The sequence below is a fragment of the Phyllostomus discolor genome, chromosome 1 (genome assembly GCF_004126475.2).
Source record: "Phyllostomus discolor isolate MPI-MPIP mPhyDis1 chromosome 1, mPhyDis1.pri.v3, whole genome shotgun sequence".
Taxonomy (NCBI): Eukaryota; Metazoa; Chordata; class Mammalia; order Chiroptera; family Phyllostomidae; genus Phyllostomus; species Phyllostomus discolor.
The window spans coordinates 25,313,126-25,327,854 of NC_040903.2; the positions used below are offsets into that span (position 1 = coordinate 25,313,126).

The window sequence follows — 14,729 nt, forward strand, 5'->3', positions numbered from 1 at the left end:
TAAATGACATGTAAAAGATCTGTAGAAGTGGTAACACCAATAACATAGATTCTTTCCCTTCTTGCTGTCCTCTATGAATTAAACAGGAGGTCTGCTCTTTCACCATCATCACTTTGTTATAAACATGTTTTAAAAAATGCCCAGTCTTCTTGCTTCTTCAGTATTCCTGCAAACCCCACTTCATTCTGAGGTTTTGTTTTCCTGGCATAGTTCTTAGATGTTTGTCTCTCTTTTTGCTCATCCTTCAGCATAAGCTTTTTCTCTCCATCTTTTTAATATGCGGATAGGAAGAACAAACCACACCTGAGATCACTAGCGAACAGTGATTTCTTCAGTTGCCCTTCCTTTTCTTGCTCACAGTATTTTATTCTGAACTCAGAATTTAATTTTTCAAAGTCTCCGTTCTTTAACAAATGTTTCTCTTTTTACATCCTTTCATCTCGAAATCATACCTACTTTTTCCCTGGTTCTGTTTCCTGAAGTCTCCTACCTCCTGTCTCTGTGTGCTACATTACGCTCACATCCTCCAGGTTTCTACAGCTTCCACAGAACCAACCAATTCTTCCCAGGGAGTCACATTACATCAGCCTTACTAATGCAATGTCTGTTATATCAGACTGTGTTTTATTCTAGTCAGTCAATTAAAAGACGAATCTGGCTTCTGGTGTGATTTAACATGGAGGACGAAATGTCTAAGGTAAATGCAAACTGCTTGAGATTTGGGAGACAAATTTACATTAAACATATACCTGTTGAATTGGGGCCTTTTCTCAGCGCTTCAGAAACCCTGCGATTTCGGGTAATTGGGATGGCAGAAAGAAAGAGTTTCCAGAAACTTCGCAAAAAATTAGACTCCATTAAAAGGACTGCTTCACATACTCAAAGGAACACCCACCAACAGACCCATCTCCAACAACCAGCGGATTATCTCACCAGCAAGTGAGACTGCAAGGTTTGGGGGCCCGGCCGTACCACTCCACGATGCGCATAGGGGAGTTCGCTCCCATTTTGCTGTTTCCCCCTCGTTGGTTTTGCCCCGATCCCCCTGCGCAGGCACCCACAGTGCGTCAGGCCGGCGCTTTATAGCTACAGCCTGGGCGGCTCCGTTTGCTGTTTTTCCTCTTCTCTGGGTAGTGATTTCACCTGCGGTTGGGGAAGATGCAGCTCAAACCCATGGAGATTAACCCCGAGGTGAGCATCAGGTGCACAGTGGCCGGGGACCACTGGACAGAGGGTCAGCCCACGCCAGGTAGCCGTATTGCTCACTGGTTTTATTTTTGTCTTTTTCTTTGCATTTGTCTTTCAGATGCTGAACAAAGTGAGTGGCGTCTCGTACAGCTTCAGTCCCATCCCCCCAGGGGCGCTGTGGCGGAGGTGCCCACCTGCTCCGGTGGTTTCACAGGGACTTAACGGCGCCCTGCAAGCTCCAGAGGAGCGGGGCTGGGGCGCGGTCGGGACGCTCTTCTTCTGCCCCCAGCACGGGGGCGGGGGTGGGATGCTGGTGGAGGAGGAGGCTACGCCCAGAGTTGAGCGCCCCGTGGAGCTCCCGAGGGCGTGGCACGGGCCGCAGGACTCCGGTGCCCGAGCTTCGCGGGAGCCACGTGTGGACCTCGCTTTGTGCTGTGTCATTGCGCTGTAGAGGTGGGGAACGGGGCGGAGACTCCTAGGCTCAGATGGGGACTCCTCCCAGCCTTAGCGGGCGCGCGGAGGGTGCAGAGTATGCCCCGCCCTCCGGCACGTGCCCACCACTTGCGTGTCTCCCGGAGCCTGGCCGCCTTGTTTCCTCTCCGCAGGTGTTGGCCCGGCTGGGGGTTGCCGGCCAGTGGCGCTTCGTGGACGTGCTGGGGCTGGAGGAGGAGGCTCTGAGCTCGGTGCCTGCGCCGGCCTGCGCGCTGCTGCTGCTGTTTCCACTCACCGCCCAGGTAGGACGTGGGACCCGGAGAGCGCACCGCTCCCAAACCAAAATGAGGCATTGAAGACAGTATGGAATCCCGGTTCTTCTTCCCACGTGGCGTATCCGCGCAAACCGGGCAACACTGCCCTCTTGCTGTGGGGGTGGAGGGAGGAGTCCATTCTTTCTTGGTACCTATTCTTTGGAGCCCCTGTTGTAATAGAACTTACTGCCTCCTTGCTCATCCATCCTGCATTGCCTCAAATTTGGAAGGGAAGCAGGATCTCCGTTCCATCGTCCCAATTATCCAGAGAAATGATTCACTCTACTTGTAAGTTTCTTTGAATCTAGGCTTTTCTGAGCCTTCTGTGCCAAGGCATGGGTGGTGGTTTCCCCTTAAGGGCCGTCACCTGCCAGTTGTTTGGTTCTCAGACTCCCACCTTGATGTTCACTGGAGGGGGATGGGCTTGCCTAAATCACAAGAAAATAGTAGGTTCTTTAATTCTGTACCTCCACTGCCTAAGTCTCCAGTGGACCCGGAATTCTTTACACTCCTCCACGTCCTGCAACAGGCACACTTGGATTTTAGCCTCACCTTTGTGCTTTAAAAAAAACTTAATCATTTGTGTATGTTTTCTGTGTGGAAACCTCCTTCCATCTCTTTTGTCCTCTTTCCTCTCTGCTTGTAGGTAAATGAAAAAGGTGGGCACTAAAGTAATCTTGGAAACAGCTTTTCATTTCCTTTTAGATGATCTTCCTCCTCCTAGTGTGTGTGGATGTATATACCTCAAAGACTGAGCATCAGATATTGAAAAAGGTAGCTGGGATAATAGTTGTCTTGAGGTGTATGGAATTCCCCTAATTAGCGTGGTATTGTCTAGTTCCTCTGGCTGTCTCTTGACCCCTGGTTAGGGAGTGGTTGAAATTTCCTTTGGCAAAACTTGAGGCATTAGCATTTGAGGCATCATTTCAGAGTGGGCTTAACTGAAGCAGCATCCTAAGGCGGCGTGTTCTGAAAGCATCCTCAGTGTAAATTAAGCCCTATGGGCCCAGGTGGGAAACACAAAGGCTCGTGGGCTGAATCCAGCCCTCCACCTTCTTTTATCCGGCCTGCCACCTTGTTTCTACGTGGCGGTAGCGTGAAGCTCCTTGCCCCTAGTTAAGGAGTCGTTACACTTACACAGCCCTAAGATTACATTCAGCCCTTTGAAGGCAACCTGGGTACTGATGTGGCCCCCAGTGAAAATGAGTTTGACACCCCTGCCCTATGGGCAGTTCCAGGTGTTCCTTTTTAAAGCTATTAGGATAATCCCAGGGACATGTGGGGTCTTTGTTTATTTTGTTTTTCATTGCCAAAGCTAAGCTGAACTGCCAAAAATTGCAAGTCAAATTAAACTTTCCTGATGAGCAGGTGAAACGCAATCTTCTCTCTCCTCTGAGCCCCTCACAGGGCTTTCTCATTAGAGGAACCATGATGACTCGGAGGTTTTGAGCCGCTCTCAGCAGCGAGGCCTCTGGGAGGCAGTGGTGCAGCGTGCTTGTCTTTCAAAAGCCCACTGTTCTTTTGCTGGATCAAGTGGTTTTGTTAGAGAACGTTCTGCTTTGACTATTTTATGTTTGAAAAAGCTCAGTACTTACTAGTCCTTTAGCTCCAGTTCAGCCTGTCAGCTTGATTGGAGCGCCTGGTTCTGTGACACAAAACACCCACTGGGCTAAACGCGGACACCGATGCAAAAGAGTCGAGGTTTGTAGGTTGACTTCCAAACAAACTAATGTTAATTTAGAAAGCATTTAATTTTGCCTACGAGAGTCTTACACAATCCTAAATGGACCACGTTGAAAACATTAATTTTTAGTGATAATGAAGTGTTTACATAAGTGTCTCCGTGCAAGAGCTCAAATAATCCTAAAGGATGGTGCTATTCCATTTAAAACATTTCAGCTAACCTAGAAAAGTGAGAAGCCTTGATAGTCCCTGAGTAACTGAATTTAAGTGTCTGGTAGGAAGGTATGTGATGCTAGACCTTCCTGCTAGTTGGAATTTAAGTTGATCTTGTGGGACAGAGAGATTGGATTCCTCGGAGGAGGCCACAGATAAGACCTAAACTTCAATTCCATGTGCAGTAACGGAAGGCTACTAGAATTGGAAATATGTTTCTGGTGTTCTTTCTGTCTGACTTCTACTGCTTTATGGGTAATAGTGTTTCTGTGGCATTAGCACCCTGCTTTTAACTGAGGAGTCATACCTGCAGGGTCTGTAAAATGTGTTAGTGAAAGGTTCAGACAGGCCCACTGAATGACTGCACAAAGAGCTAGTGGATGCTTTGAGCAAAACTGCCTCTAGCTGCATTTGTTTACTGGTCTGTACCCTCCTCCCCACCTCCCATGGCTAATCTGGCCTCAACCTGTAGTCGGCAAGGACAAACAAGTGTCCCATCTTCCTCTCGCAGGATGAGGAGTTTTTGTGAAATCACAGCCAAGCCAGCACCCTAGACTGGTTGTCTTTTTCTTCATAAAAAAGGGGGAGGGAAGGTGCAATTTCTTTAAATTGCACCTTTCAACAGTGAAGGCTTGTTTTGTTTTTTAAGAGAAGTATACCTGGGTAGCATAGAGGTACAGTGCTAAAGAATAGTGAGCTATAAACTGGGTGGAATTTTTAACCAAAGCTTGATCGGGATACCCGTGTGAAACACAGTCATTGTTTGTGCTAAAGGAAGAAAACTCTTTGGCTCCTTACAATTTCTATTTGAGATCCTTAGGTTATGTAATGAACTTGTCTGATATTTTTTTTTTTTTTTTTTTACTTTGTGACACCATGCATTTCCAGCTAAAAGGCTGCAGTGGTGTCTAGACAAAGCCTTGGGCAACATCCAGGGCCATTACTGCACTGCAGCATGCGGGTGGAGTCTCAGAACCTCTCAGAACCCCACGGGCCGGCATGGGCGTGGGAGGCAGACAGGCCATTCCCTGGGCACTGGCCAGCATCTAGAACTGAGGCTGCTGGTCACACATCCTACTCGTGTTTCCATTTAGGTGGTAGAAATTACTGTGCTGCCGTCTGTTCTTTGCATTTCCACTTTGAGATACTCACATGGTTTTTATACTCCCAGCATGAGAACTTCAGGAAAAAGCAGATCGAAGAGCTGAAGGGACAAGAAGTCAGCCCGAAGGTGTACTTCATGAAGCAGACCATTGGGAACTCATGCGGCACCATTGGGCTCATCCACGCAGTGGCCAATAATCAGGACAAACTGGAATTTGGTAGGTGTGCGTTTCGAGGCCACTGATCCTCTGGTTGACCTCGAATTAACCATTGCTCTTTATTCCAAGAATGTGCCCCCCCCCCCCGCCCCCACAGTGGTCTACTCACCAAAGTCATTGCCTTCAAAATTTTTGAAACCAACTTATCTAGATGTAATCAGGGAGTGAATTCTTGTTTCTCTCTTTTGAGGGAAGGAGACTTATTTTCTAAAAATCATGGTTTGGCTTCTTTGAACCAGAGAGGAAGAGGGAGTGATAATAGTTTTTTTTTCCTCTAAAGATTTTATTTATTTTTAGAGAGGGGAAGGGAGGGAGAAAGAGAAGAAGAGAAATGTTGATATGGGAGGGAAACATCGATTAGTTGCCTCTTGCATGTCCTCAACAAGGGAGCTGGCCTGCAGCCTGGCATGTGCCCTGACTGGGAATTGAACCCAAGACCTTTTGGTTCACAGGCCAGTGCTCAACCCATCGAGAGCCACACCAGCCAGGGGCGGGAGTGGTAGAGTTTTGCACTGCAGCTCTGTACGTGCTCTGCATTTGTAGACAGCTTAGATGGGTCTCAGGTGAAGGATAAAGAACACTTGATGCTGATTATTGTCGATTTTCATGTGTCCAATTCTCAGTGATTCTGAAGAATTAGAGATGATGTTAGGCTGTAAGATGTCAACAGATGGAACTTGTCTTTAGTGGCTCTGTGTCTCATAAGCATCAGGAGACCACTTAGAGCAGCTGGGCACAGAGTGTGTGGAAGTTCCTGCAGAGAGGCCTAGCAGCCAGGCGGAACCTTGAAAGGATTGATCGGAACCTTGAAAGGATTCCGCTTTGAACAAAGTCAGGTCAGAGCCTTAGCCTACCTTTAGTGGATGCTGTGGAGGATGTAGAAGAAATGAGTGAGTCTCAGCCCTAAAGCTTGTCCAAGACTTAATTAGCAGCACTAAAATAATGTTAAAATACATTGCCATTATGTCTGATCTAAGCCAAGGGTCAGCAGACTCTTAAAAGGCCAGGGAGTAAAATCTTCCAGGCCTGAGGGCCATAGGGTCTCTGCCCTTGTAGTGCAAAAGCACCATAGACACAGTGCAAACCAGTGGGTGTGGCTGTGGTCCAGTAGGACGCGTTTCACAAAAATCAGCAGCAGTAATCTGATTCAGACAGTAGATGGGGTGGCTACAGACTGAATAATTTCAACTAACAGTCCATCCACACTGTTGCTTGTAGTGAAAATACCATGTTTTGCCATGTCTAATGTGCACCCGTGTTTTTGGTCCAAACTGTCGGGAAAAAATCTTTCGTTTTAATTTTTTTGGTTTAATGTTTTACTTATATTTAGATATTTAAGAAATTTTGGCATTTATTTTTGAACATACTATGGTACAAGAAATCTTATGGAACAAATAATCACAAAAGAACAGATAACAAGGTATTTCAGGTACTACCCATGTGTAATGCTTATCCTTATTTTTCCCAAAAAAATTTGGACAAAAAAGGGGCATGTTATACATGGAAAAATATATACTTCTTTTTACAAGGGAGGTGTGGCCAAGACTCTACTACTGGTATACTTTTGAAATTAAGAAAACAAACAAAGAACTACCTGCCTGGCCATAAATATCCAGATCTTCTAGAAGTTTTTATTCCTCCCCCAAAATTAACTTGACGGAGCCATGTTAGAAAGTTGTAGCTTATGTAATCCTTTATGTTGCTTCTGCAGTCAGTCTCACTGTATTCAGGCTCCTGTGTTCTTGAGGTCAGCAGAGATACTGTGATTTTTTTGTAACCACGGTCCGGTGGTGCCCAGGGCTGAGCCTGAATCACAGTCCTCCTCACCCACTTACGAGGACTCCTGTCACTTCCCAGTTTGAATCCTTCCAGTTTAACAAAGTTACTTTTGTTACACTTAGACCTGGAAGTTCAAGTTGAGGTCTTTTAAACTATAAGTGCCCTTGCTTTTTAGCTGGGTAGTCAGTGTGTCCTAGACTTCCCCACACTGAGCAGTGACCGAACACTCACTCCAGCCGTGAGCCAGTCCGCTGTCTCTAGGCCGGACTATTTGGCCCGTGACATTTCTATTTAAGATCCTTAGGTTGATGTCTATCTGGATGACTGGGTACCAAGCATGCATTTTCTATCCTGAAACACAAATCTTGGTTGAGAGCTGTCATTAGGTTAGAATGTTATGTCTGCAATTCACATTTAATTGTGCATTGCCAAGTTCTGGAGAAAAAGCAAAAGACAAGATGGTTTCTGTCCTTATGGCACCAAAGAGCTCACAGATACACGCCGCAGATGGGTACGTGCTCTAACAAAGTGATGGTGAGAGGTCCGAGGGATGAATGTGAGGTGGGAGGTGAAGGCAGTTGGGGCAGGAAAGCTTGGCACATGGGAGGCACAGTGGGCTCCCTAGCTTGAATGCTGTGCCCAGGGAGTGGTGGGAAAAGAGGCTGGTGCAGAAGGTGCAACTCATCCGAGTCCTTGGAGGCCATAGCAAAAATTCAGGTTGCTGAACATGGCCGGCTGTGTGACAGCTTAAATCAGCAGTAAATGTGCACTCACTTGCACTATTTTATCTGTACTAATGAGCTTTTTTTTTTTTTTTTTTTTTTTTTTTAAAAGAGGATGGGTCAGTTCTGAAACAGTTTCTCTCGGAAACGGAGAAGTTGTCCCCTGAAGACAGAGCAAAGTGCTTCGAAAAGAATGAGGTAGGAAGAGAAGTTCCAGAGCATTGCTTTTTCAGTAACTTTGGAAGTGTTTGTGCTCACGATTCTCTCTTTGTCTCAGGCCATTCAGTCCGCCCATGACGCTGTGGCACAGGAGGGCCAGTGTCGGGTGAGTGCAAACACAGTTCAGGGCCGGGCTGCCCCAGTGCCACCTGGGTTTCCCTCAGATGCGTGAAGTAACCTCTTACTGGAATGCGGCAGATGCTGTTTTCCACCCAAGGCCAGTTAACGCCAAAAAATCCTACTGGAATAAGGCTCTGACCAGACCTGTTTATAAAAACAGCTGTCAGAAATCTAACTGACGTAGTCTGGAGTAAGTTCAAACTGATAGTATTTTGTTGAGATCTAAAGGAGTCTAATAGACTAACGCCTCACCTAATAATTGAGCATTTCAGATGTTCTCACGGACTGTTGGGGGCAGTAAGATATGCAAACAAGGACTGGCAGTTTCTAGAAGGCTCGTATGTACCATTAATCTGAACAGAGCCTTCTAGTCAACTGTAAAATTAGATTTAAGTCAGTTACTCTGCTTCTGTAGTGATAATCTGCCCTGCCACTGTCTAGTCTTGATCTTGGATGAGATCCTTATCCTCCCTAAGCCTTCATTTCCTCCTCAGTAAAAGGGAAGTCCTAGAGTTCTGGCGGCTAAATCTGTCCGCCTTAATGGGCTTAGGTTAGAGCCTCATAGATAGGAAATCCTTAAATGTTACCTATAGTAATTTTTAAAATATGAAAGCAAGTTGGTTCAAGCATAGTATACTTATTTATAATATATTACATTTATGTTTAGCAAATTAAGTTCTGCTTTGTAAAATACTTATTTTCAAAAAAAATGTCTCGCCTCTCTTCAGGCAGATGACAAAGTGAACTTCCATTTCATTCTGTTTAACAACGTGGACGGCCACCTCTATGAACTTGGTATGTCGTGTTCCATTTTTGGAATCTAACACAGTTTCATCAGTCCATACCGAATCCCTTTTTACAGTAACGGCATGTAACTTTATAGCACTTCAGCATATCATTGTGTATGAAGCTGGAGCAACAGGGAATTCTCATGGGGGGGATTAACCCTTTACGCTGCCCAGAGCACCGCTGCTGGGCAACCACCTGCCAAATAAGCGGCTTTAGCCACAGACCCGTGAAGAGACCAGACCAGCACGGGTCAGGTGTGACTGGCAGCAGCCTTTCAGAAAGGGAATACTTTGGGAAAAAGACAGGTACCTAAGTATGACCTTGTTTGGGTAAAAAGGACTTGCACACATTGGGGTAATTTCTGTGAACTGGTGTGTGGCAGCAAGAAAGATTATCCATCTTGTTAGAGCCATCTTGGTACTGATGGAGAAAGTTCTGTTGCTTCAGGTCCAGACACTGTCTGTGGGTGTGGGAGCTAATCGGCGGTCATTGAGGGGCCAGAGCAACCTCAGGGGGCCCTTCTTGCCTCCACCTTCCTGCACCTCAGAGACTGAATCTGCCTTTTGCTCTGTGGCTCTTCCCAGAGGTGGGGCACAAGTCCTTCAGTTACGGTGGCTGGATTGGGCTGTGGAATCGTGTTACTTGTACCCTCGTTTCCAGCCTGTTGCCTTATAACTAGGCTTGCTTTGTGGGAGAGGCCGTGGTATTTGGAAGAACCCTGAACTTCTCTTTAGGCTGGATAAAAGTAGCCAAAACATGTGCAGAGAAAATTGACACCTGGCTTCTTTGTTGCAGACGGACGAATGCCTTTTCCAGTGAACCATGGCACCAGCGCGGAGGACTCCCTGCTGCAGGTAAGCTTGGGAATCTGTCCCCAGGAGGGCCCAGGCGTCTTTAGTCAAGCTACCTATTACAAAGTGCTAACACTTTTTTTCAGTAGAGCCGGTACCAGTCACATCTGGGTTAATAACAGTCATCTGGGTTAATAGCATTCTTTGGGGCTTAAAGATCATCTTAGTAATTCTGTCTACCTTATTTTATAGCAAGTGGTTTTAAACAGGATCCTTCAGAGCAGCCCTGACTATTCTGTGTCGTGTGCTGTCTTTAGCCCACAGTTAGAAATAGCCTGAAAAGCCACTGCTTTGCCTCTTTGCCGGATTAAGGTGACCATTGTCCTCTCGTCAGGTTCCGTGGTAGCTTGTGGAACCAAAACCTGAGCCTTTGCGCATCCCTCCCAGACTGCTGGGTTTGGGTCAGTTTTGTAGGTAGTGTGTTCCTGTTACGGGTTCTGGTTAGGCAGTTGACTTCAGGAGCGGTTTCTCCCCACGTGGTCCCCTGTTACCGGACGAGAGAAGCAGATTCAAAACCTGCCCGGCAAGAACTTGAAGATCCAGGAACACAGTGTCCCTGTCCCAGTACAAGTGACTACAGAAACCTCTTCATCCTGGACCAGAGGTGGTAGACGGCTCTAGGCCTCTTCACCCTGAAAATAAGTCTCTACAGTTCAGTCAGTTTTCTATTATAAAGGAAATTGCTTAATTGGGATGAAATAAAAACTTAACATAGAGCTTCTGCATTTGTAGTACTAATATCTAACCTTTTTCTAGTACTTGCTGTGTGTAGACTGGAGGTTGACACACTTTTTCAGACAGAAGGTGCTCTAGCTTCATGTGGCCTATGGCCCCATTGCAAGTACTCAGTTCTGCTGTTTGAGCTCCAGGTCCTCCCGATAAGCTCACCAAAACTCTAGTCACAAAACGGGCTGTGGGCTCTTTCTGGCCCACGGGCTGCTATTTGCTGACCCCTCCACAGAGCTCTCACAGTATCCTTAGAAGGATACTGTGGGCAGGTATCCTTGCTCACATTTTACAGAGGAGGAGAAGCGATGCCCAAGGTCAATGACTTAGACAGCAGAGCCATGGCTCAGATCTGGACAGTCGGTCTCTGGAACCTGTACTCCCAGTTGCTGTACAAGATGGCCTTTCTTTGTAACAGACCTGTCTTTGGAACATGACAGACCTCACAGCTTTGAGGTGCCGTGGGACAAGCAGTAGCACTCCAGGAGGGAGGGTCACTTTCTCCAGTTTGCTGATAGATGCACCCAAAAGCAGTTGGAGCTAAATATTGGCTGTATGGGGGTTAATGGGATAGTGATAAAGGAGAACTAGACCTAGAGAAGCAGGATGAGAGGGTCAGCATTTACTTAGGGAGAGAATGAGACCAGAGGCGCGGTATCTGGCCATGGCCCATTTGGGGCAGAGACACTCCAAATAAAGCTCTGAAGGCCAGGCTAACATATTTAACATTATACTGATAATGTGAAATGCACCCTACACGGGACCCCTACAACTGCTACATGAGTAGAACTTACAAAGGTGTGGGGAAGGTAAAACTTTTTTGTTCAAAAACAAAACAAAACCTGTCATTAGAATCTCATGTAAAATTAAGTGAATATAAACCAAACCAGTATCTTAATTAGTGAAAATTCTTGAGTGAGGCTGACTCTAGGTGGTTAAAGAAGTTTTTTTAGGTTTTTCAGACTATATACAGAATTTACTTAAGCCAGAGAGAAAATAATGTTTTTTAACCCAACTGTCCTAAACCTGAATGACTTAGGTAACGGCTCGTTGTCTGTGCAGGAGGTGGCATTTGAGGCCCACACTTGTATTCTTCACGCTGTGGGCAAGTCCTTAGGGTCTGGAATATCAGTGTATTAAACATTCGGACAGAATCAAATGTAGCTGTCAATCCGGACTCACCAGAGATTTTCTAAGTGGTTTCAGAGTAGGAGCGAAACTGCCGTGATGGATCTTTCAGTCTCGAGTCAGTGATTTCTCGTAGTTGGGAGCTGATGTTCTGCCAGAGTGGTACCTGTCCTCTTAAAGGTCTTACTTCCATTGATGGGGTTTGTGGAGCTCTCTTTCAACTTGACCCCTTGCCAGTTGAACAGAGTGATTGATATTTATGATCCCCAGTCATTTTTAAAACCTAGAATTTGGTAAATAACTAATACAGATACATCTCTGAGATATTGTGGGTTTGGTGCCAGATCTGTGTGATAAAACAGTTACACAGTAAAGCAAGTCGTAATCTTTCTGCTGGTAGAGTCTTGTCTTCAGTTTGCTAAAAAAAAAAAAAAAAATAGCGCGCACCATCTGTAGAGCTCAGTAAAGCAAAATGCAGTGAAATGAGTTATGCCTGTATTGGGATCAGTTTTCTGTTACCAGTCTTTGTAATCTGGGCCTTAAAATGAGTAACCCATCACTTGTCTGTACCTAGAGTACCAGGTATTGAAACTTTTAAGGCTCTTTTGTTACTTTGAAAAAATTTGTGTCTACTCTGAATTTCTGAGTTAGGAGAACATTTCCTTTTTGGAATAGAGATCAATTTTCTATCTTGTTTTGACTTGAGGAAAAGACCACAAGTAGTATAGTTTTGTTGCCAAAACCAGGCACAGGTGGGAAAACACAGCACTGGGTGGGAGTAAGAAACGAGTCAATGCTTCTGAAGGCAGATCCGTGATGCAAGCTCGTTTCTCTAATCACGTGATTTTCTTCTCCTGCCTTGAACCCTGGTTTTGAAGTTTCAGGGGAGGTTTAAAGTTGACTAGGGTGAACTTGGAGCGTTCATAGGCTTTGCTGCTACTTTCCCTTTGGAACTTTCATTCCAAGGGGAAAGTTGCCTGTTGCCGTTGCCGTTTGGATATTAATGCCATTCCTCCTTTTCAGGATGCCGCCAAGGTCTGCCGAGAATTCACTGAGCGTGAGCAAGGGGAAGTCCGATTCTCCGCCGTGGCCCTCTGCAAGGCTGCCTAATGCCCCGTGGGGAGGGACTAAGCTCTTTTCCCCTCTTTCCTTCAACATCAAAATATGTCCCTACCAATGCAGTCTTCAAAATGCTTTAGTCCTTGTAGAAAACAGCTGTTCCCCTTTGGTTCTGTAGCTGTACTCCCCCTCAGCCACACCCAGGCGCTAGCAGAGCTCAGCTGTTGACCGAGCAGGTTGGTGTAAGCTTCAGACCGCGAAGCATCTCCCGCACTGTGTGTCTCGTACTTCAATATCTCATGCTTTAAATGGCTACTTTGGTTTGTGTCTGTAAGGTAAGGCCTTGGATGTGGTATAACTTGTTTGTCCTTATAAGTAATAAAACTTTTCTGCTGATAAGAGAGAAGCCTAAACTGTTTTTTTTTTCTCTTTTACATTCCCTTCAATACATTCCAATGTATAGAGGTATTGGCTAGGCTTTTTTTCTATATATTTATATTATTGTTTACTTGTAAACTTTGAAATACTTTAAAAACTTTTAGAACAATCTTGGATTTACAGGAAAATTTAGAAGCTGTTACAGCTCCCATAAGCCCTTTATCCATTTCTCCCTTTGTTATCTCACCTTAGTGTGATATGTTTGTTATAATTAATAAAAATATTGATAATGTTACTAATGACTAAAGCCCGTAGCTTATTCAGATTTCCTTAGTTTTTACAAAATACCCTTCTTTTCGCCCAGTATACCACATTTTATTTAGTTTTGGCTCACTGGGCTCCCCTGGGCTGTGGTCATTCCTCAGGCCTTCTGTGTTTCTGATGACCGTGCCAGCCCTGGGGAGCGCTGCTCAGGTGTTTTGCAGGATGCCCCTCTGCGAGGGTGTGCCTGATGGTTTTCTCCTAATGAGGCTGGGGTTCGGCGTTTTGGGGGAGGAAGACCACAGAGCTGAAGTGCCATTTTCATCACGTTTAAAGGATACATGCCATCAACATGATTCTTGCTCTTGTTACCGACCTTGATCACCTGACTGAGGTGACCGTTGTCAAGTGTTCCCAGTGTGGTTACTTTTCCCACTCCCCCGCCTTCCAGACCCTTCTGGTAGGAGGGTGTCTTTGTATCCCGAACTCGGGGAAGGAGTGGAATTATGCCCTGGCTCCTTGTGGGTGGAGTGTCTAAATTATTTGCAATTGTTTTACAAGGGAGGTTTGTCTCCATTTGGTAATTTATCAGTATGAATTCATGGATACTTATTTTTATGCTTTGAGTTATAACCCAATAGTAACATTTTGTTGCTGGAATTGTTCTAGCTTTGACCACTGAGAATTACTTCAGTTGCTTCCTGTGTCCGTTTGACATACCCCAATCAATGTAGTTTTTCTCCCCCCAGCAATTCCTTGCTTTCTAGAAATTAGTGTTTTTTTTTAAACAAATGTCTCTGCCATTTCTTGTTAAGCCTTACTATTTTATGGTTAAGGACACATACGCATTAAAGATTAAATGACAGCCGTTCTCAACAACTGATACTTGAACGTACGGTAACAGTGCCTTTCTAGTTACGGGAATGAAGGGCAGTGGGGAGGAAACCCCGTGCATCCCGCTCTTCCTGGGGTCCTCACAGAAGAGCTGCATCACCCTGCTTGTTGCCAGGGTCCAGACAGCAGTCTCGGCTGCCTCTGAGTTTTCAGCCCGTCACCCTGAGGCAATACCTGCGAGGCCAACCTCTCAGGGAAGAATACATTGGTTCCTAGGAGTAAAGTGATCACCACTGTTAACATTTTTTTAACTCTTGGATGCTGTTTTATTTTTCCCTTTTTTTCTATTTATGCTATTATAGATCTAATGTTTCCCTCTTTGCTGCCTTTCTCCCCACCCCCCACACTATTAACATTCTCTTGGAAAACTAAATCTATAGTGATTCAGGTGATTCTAATTACTTAGACTTAAAACGAGAGGCGTGCACTTTCAAGTCTCACTGGGTATGGGACTTCTGCACAGCTGCTTTGGATGTTGTGGAAAGGAAACAAAACAAGGCTTGTTTCTGCTAATAGGAGCTGGGAAAGGTTGCTTTTGGCCTAAGAACCATAGCTACGTTTAGTGGTGGTGGTTGTAAGACTTCATGCTTCATGTGTGACAAGCACATTTATCCAAATGCTTTCAAATGCTCCCATGCCTTTGCATGCTGC

At 45.5% G+C, this 14,729-nt stretch overlaps 1 protein-coding gene across 2 annotated transcripts; it reads left to right on the forward strand.

Moving 5' to 3' along the window:
* Positions 1-1,058: 1,058 nt before the first annotated feature.
* On the forward strand, positions 1,059-12,951 carry UCHL1 (ubiquitin C-terminal hydrolase L1). Of its 2 annotated transcripts, XM_028506651.2 has the most exons (9): positions 1,059-1,191; positions 1,307-1,318; positions 1,794-1,922; positions 5,002-5,152; positions 7,766-7,851; positions 7,931-7,978; positions 8,721-8,787; positions 9,577-9,635; positions 12,510-12,951. In XM_028506651.2, exons 1-9 carry the CDS (start codon positions 1,159-1,161, stop codon positions 12,594-12,596), a joined length of 672 nt encoding a protein of 223 aa, XP_028362452.1. In that variant the 5' UTR covers positions 1,059-1,158; the 3' UTR covers positions 12,597-12,951. The 2 variants fall into 2 exon arrangements, with proteins under 2 accessions (XP_028362452.1, XP_028362451.1); XM_028506650.2 differs by having other exon boundaries at positions 1,120-1,191; positions 1,307-1,922.
* The last annotated feature ends 1,778 nt before the right edge of the window (positions 12,952-14,729 follow it).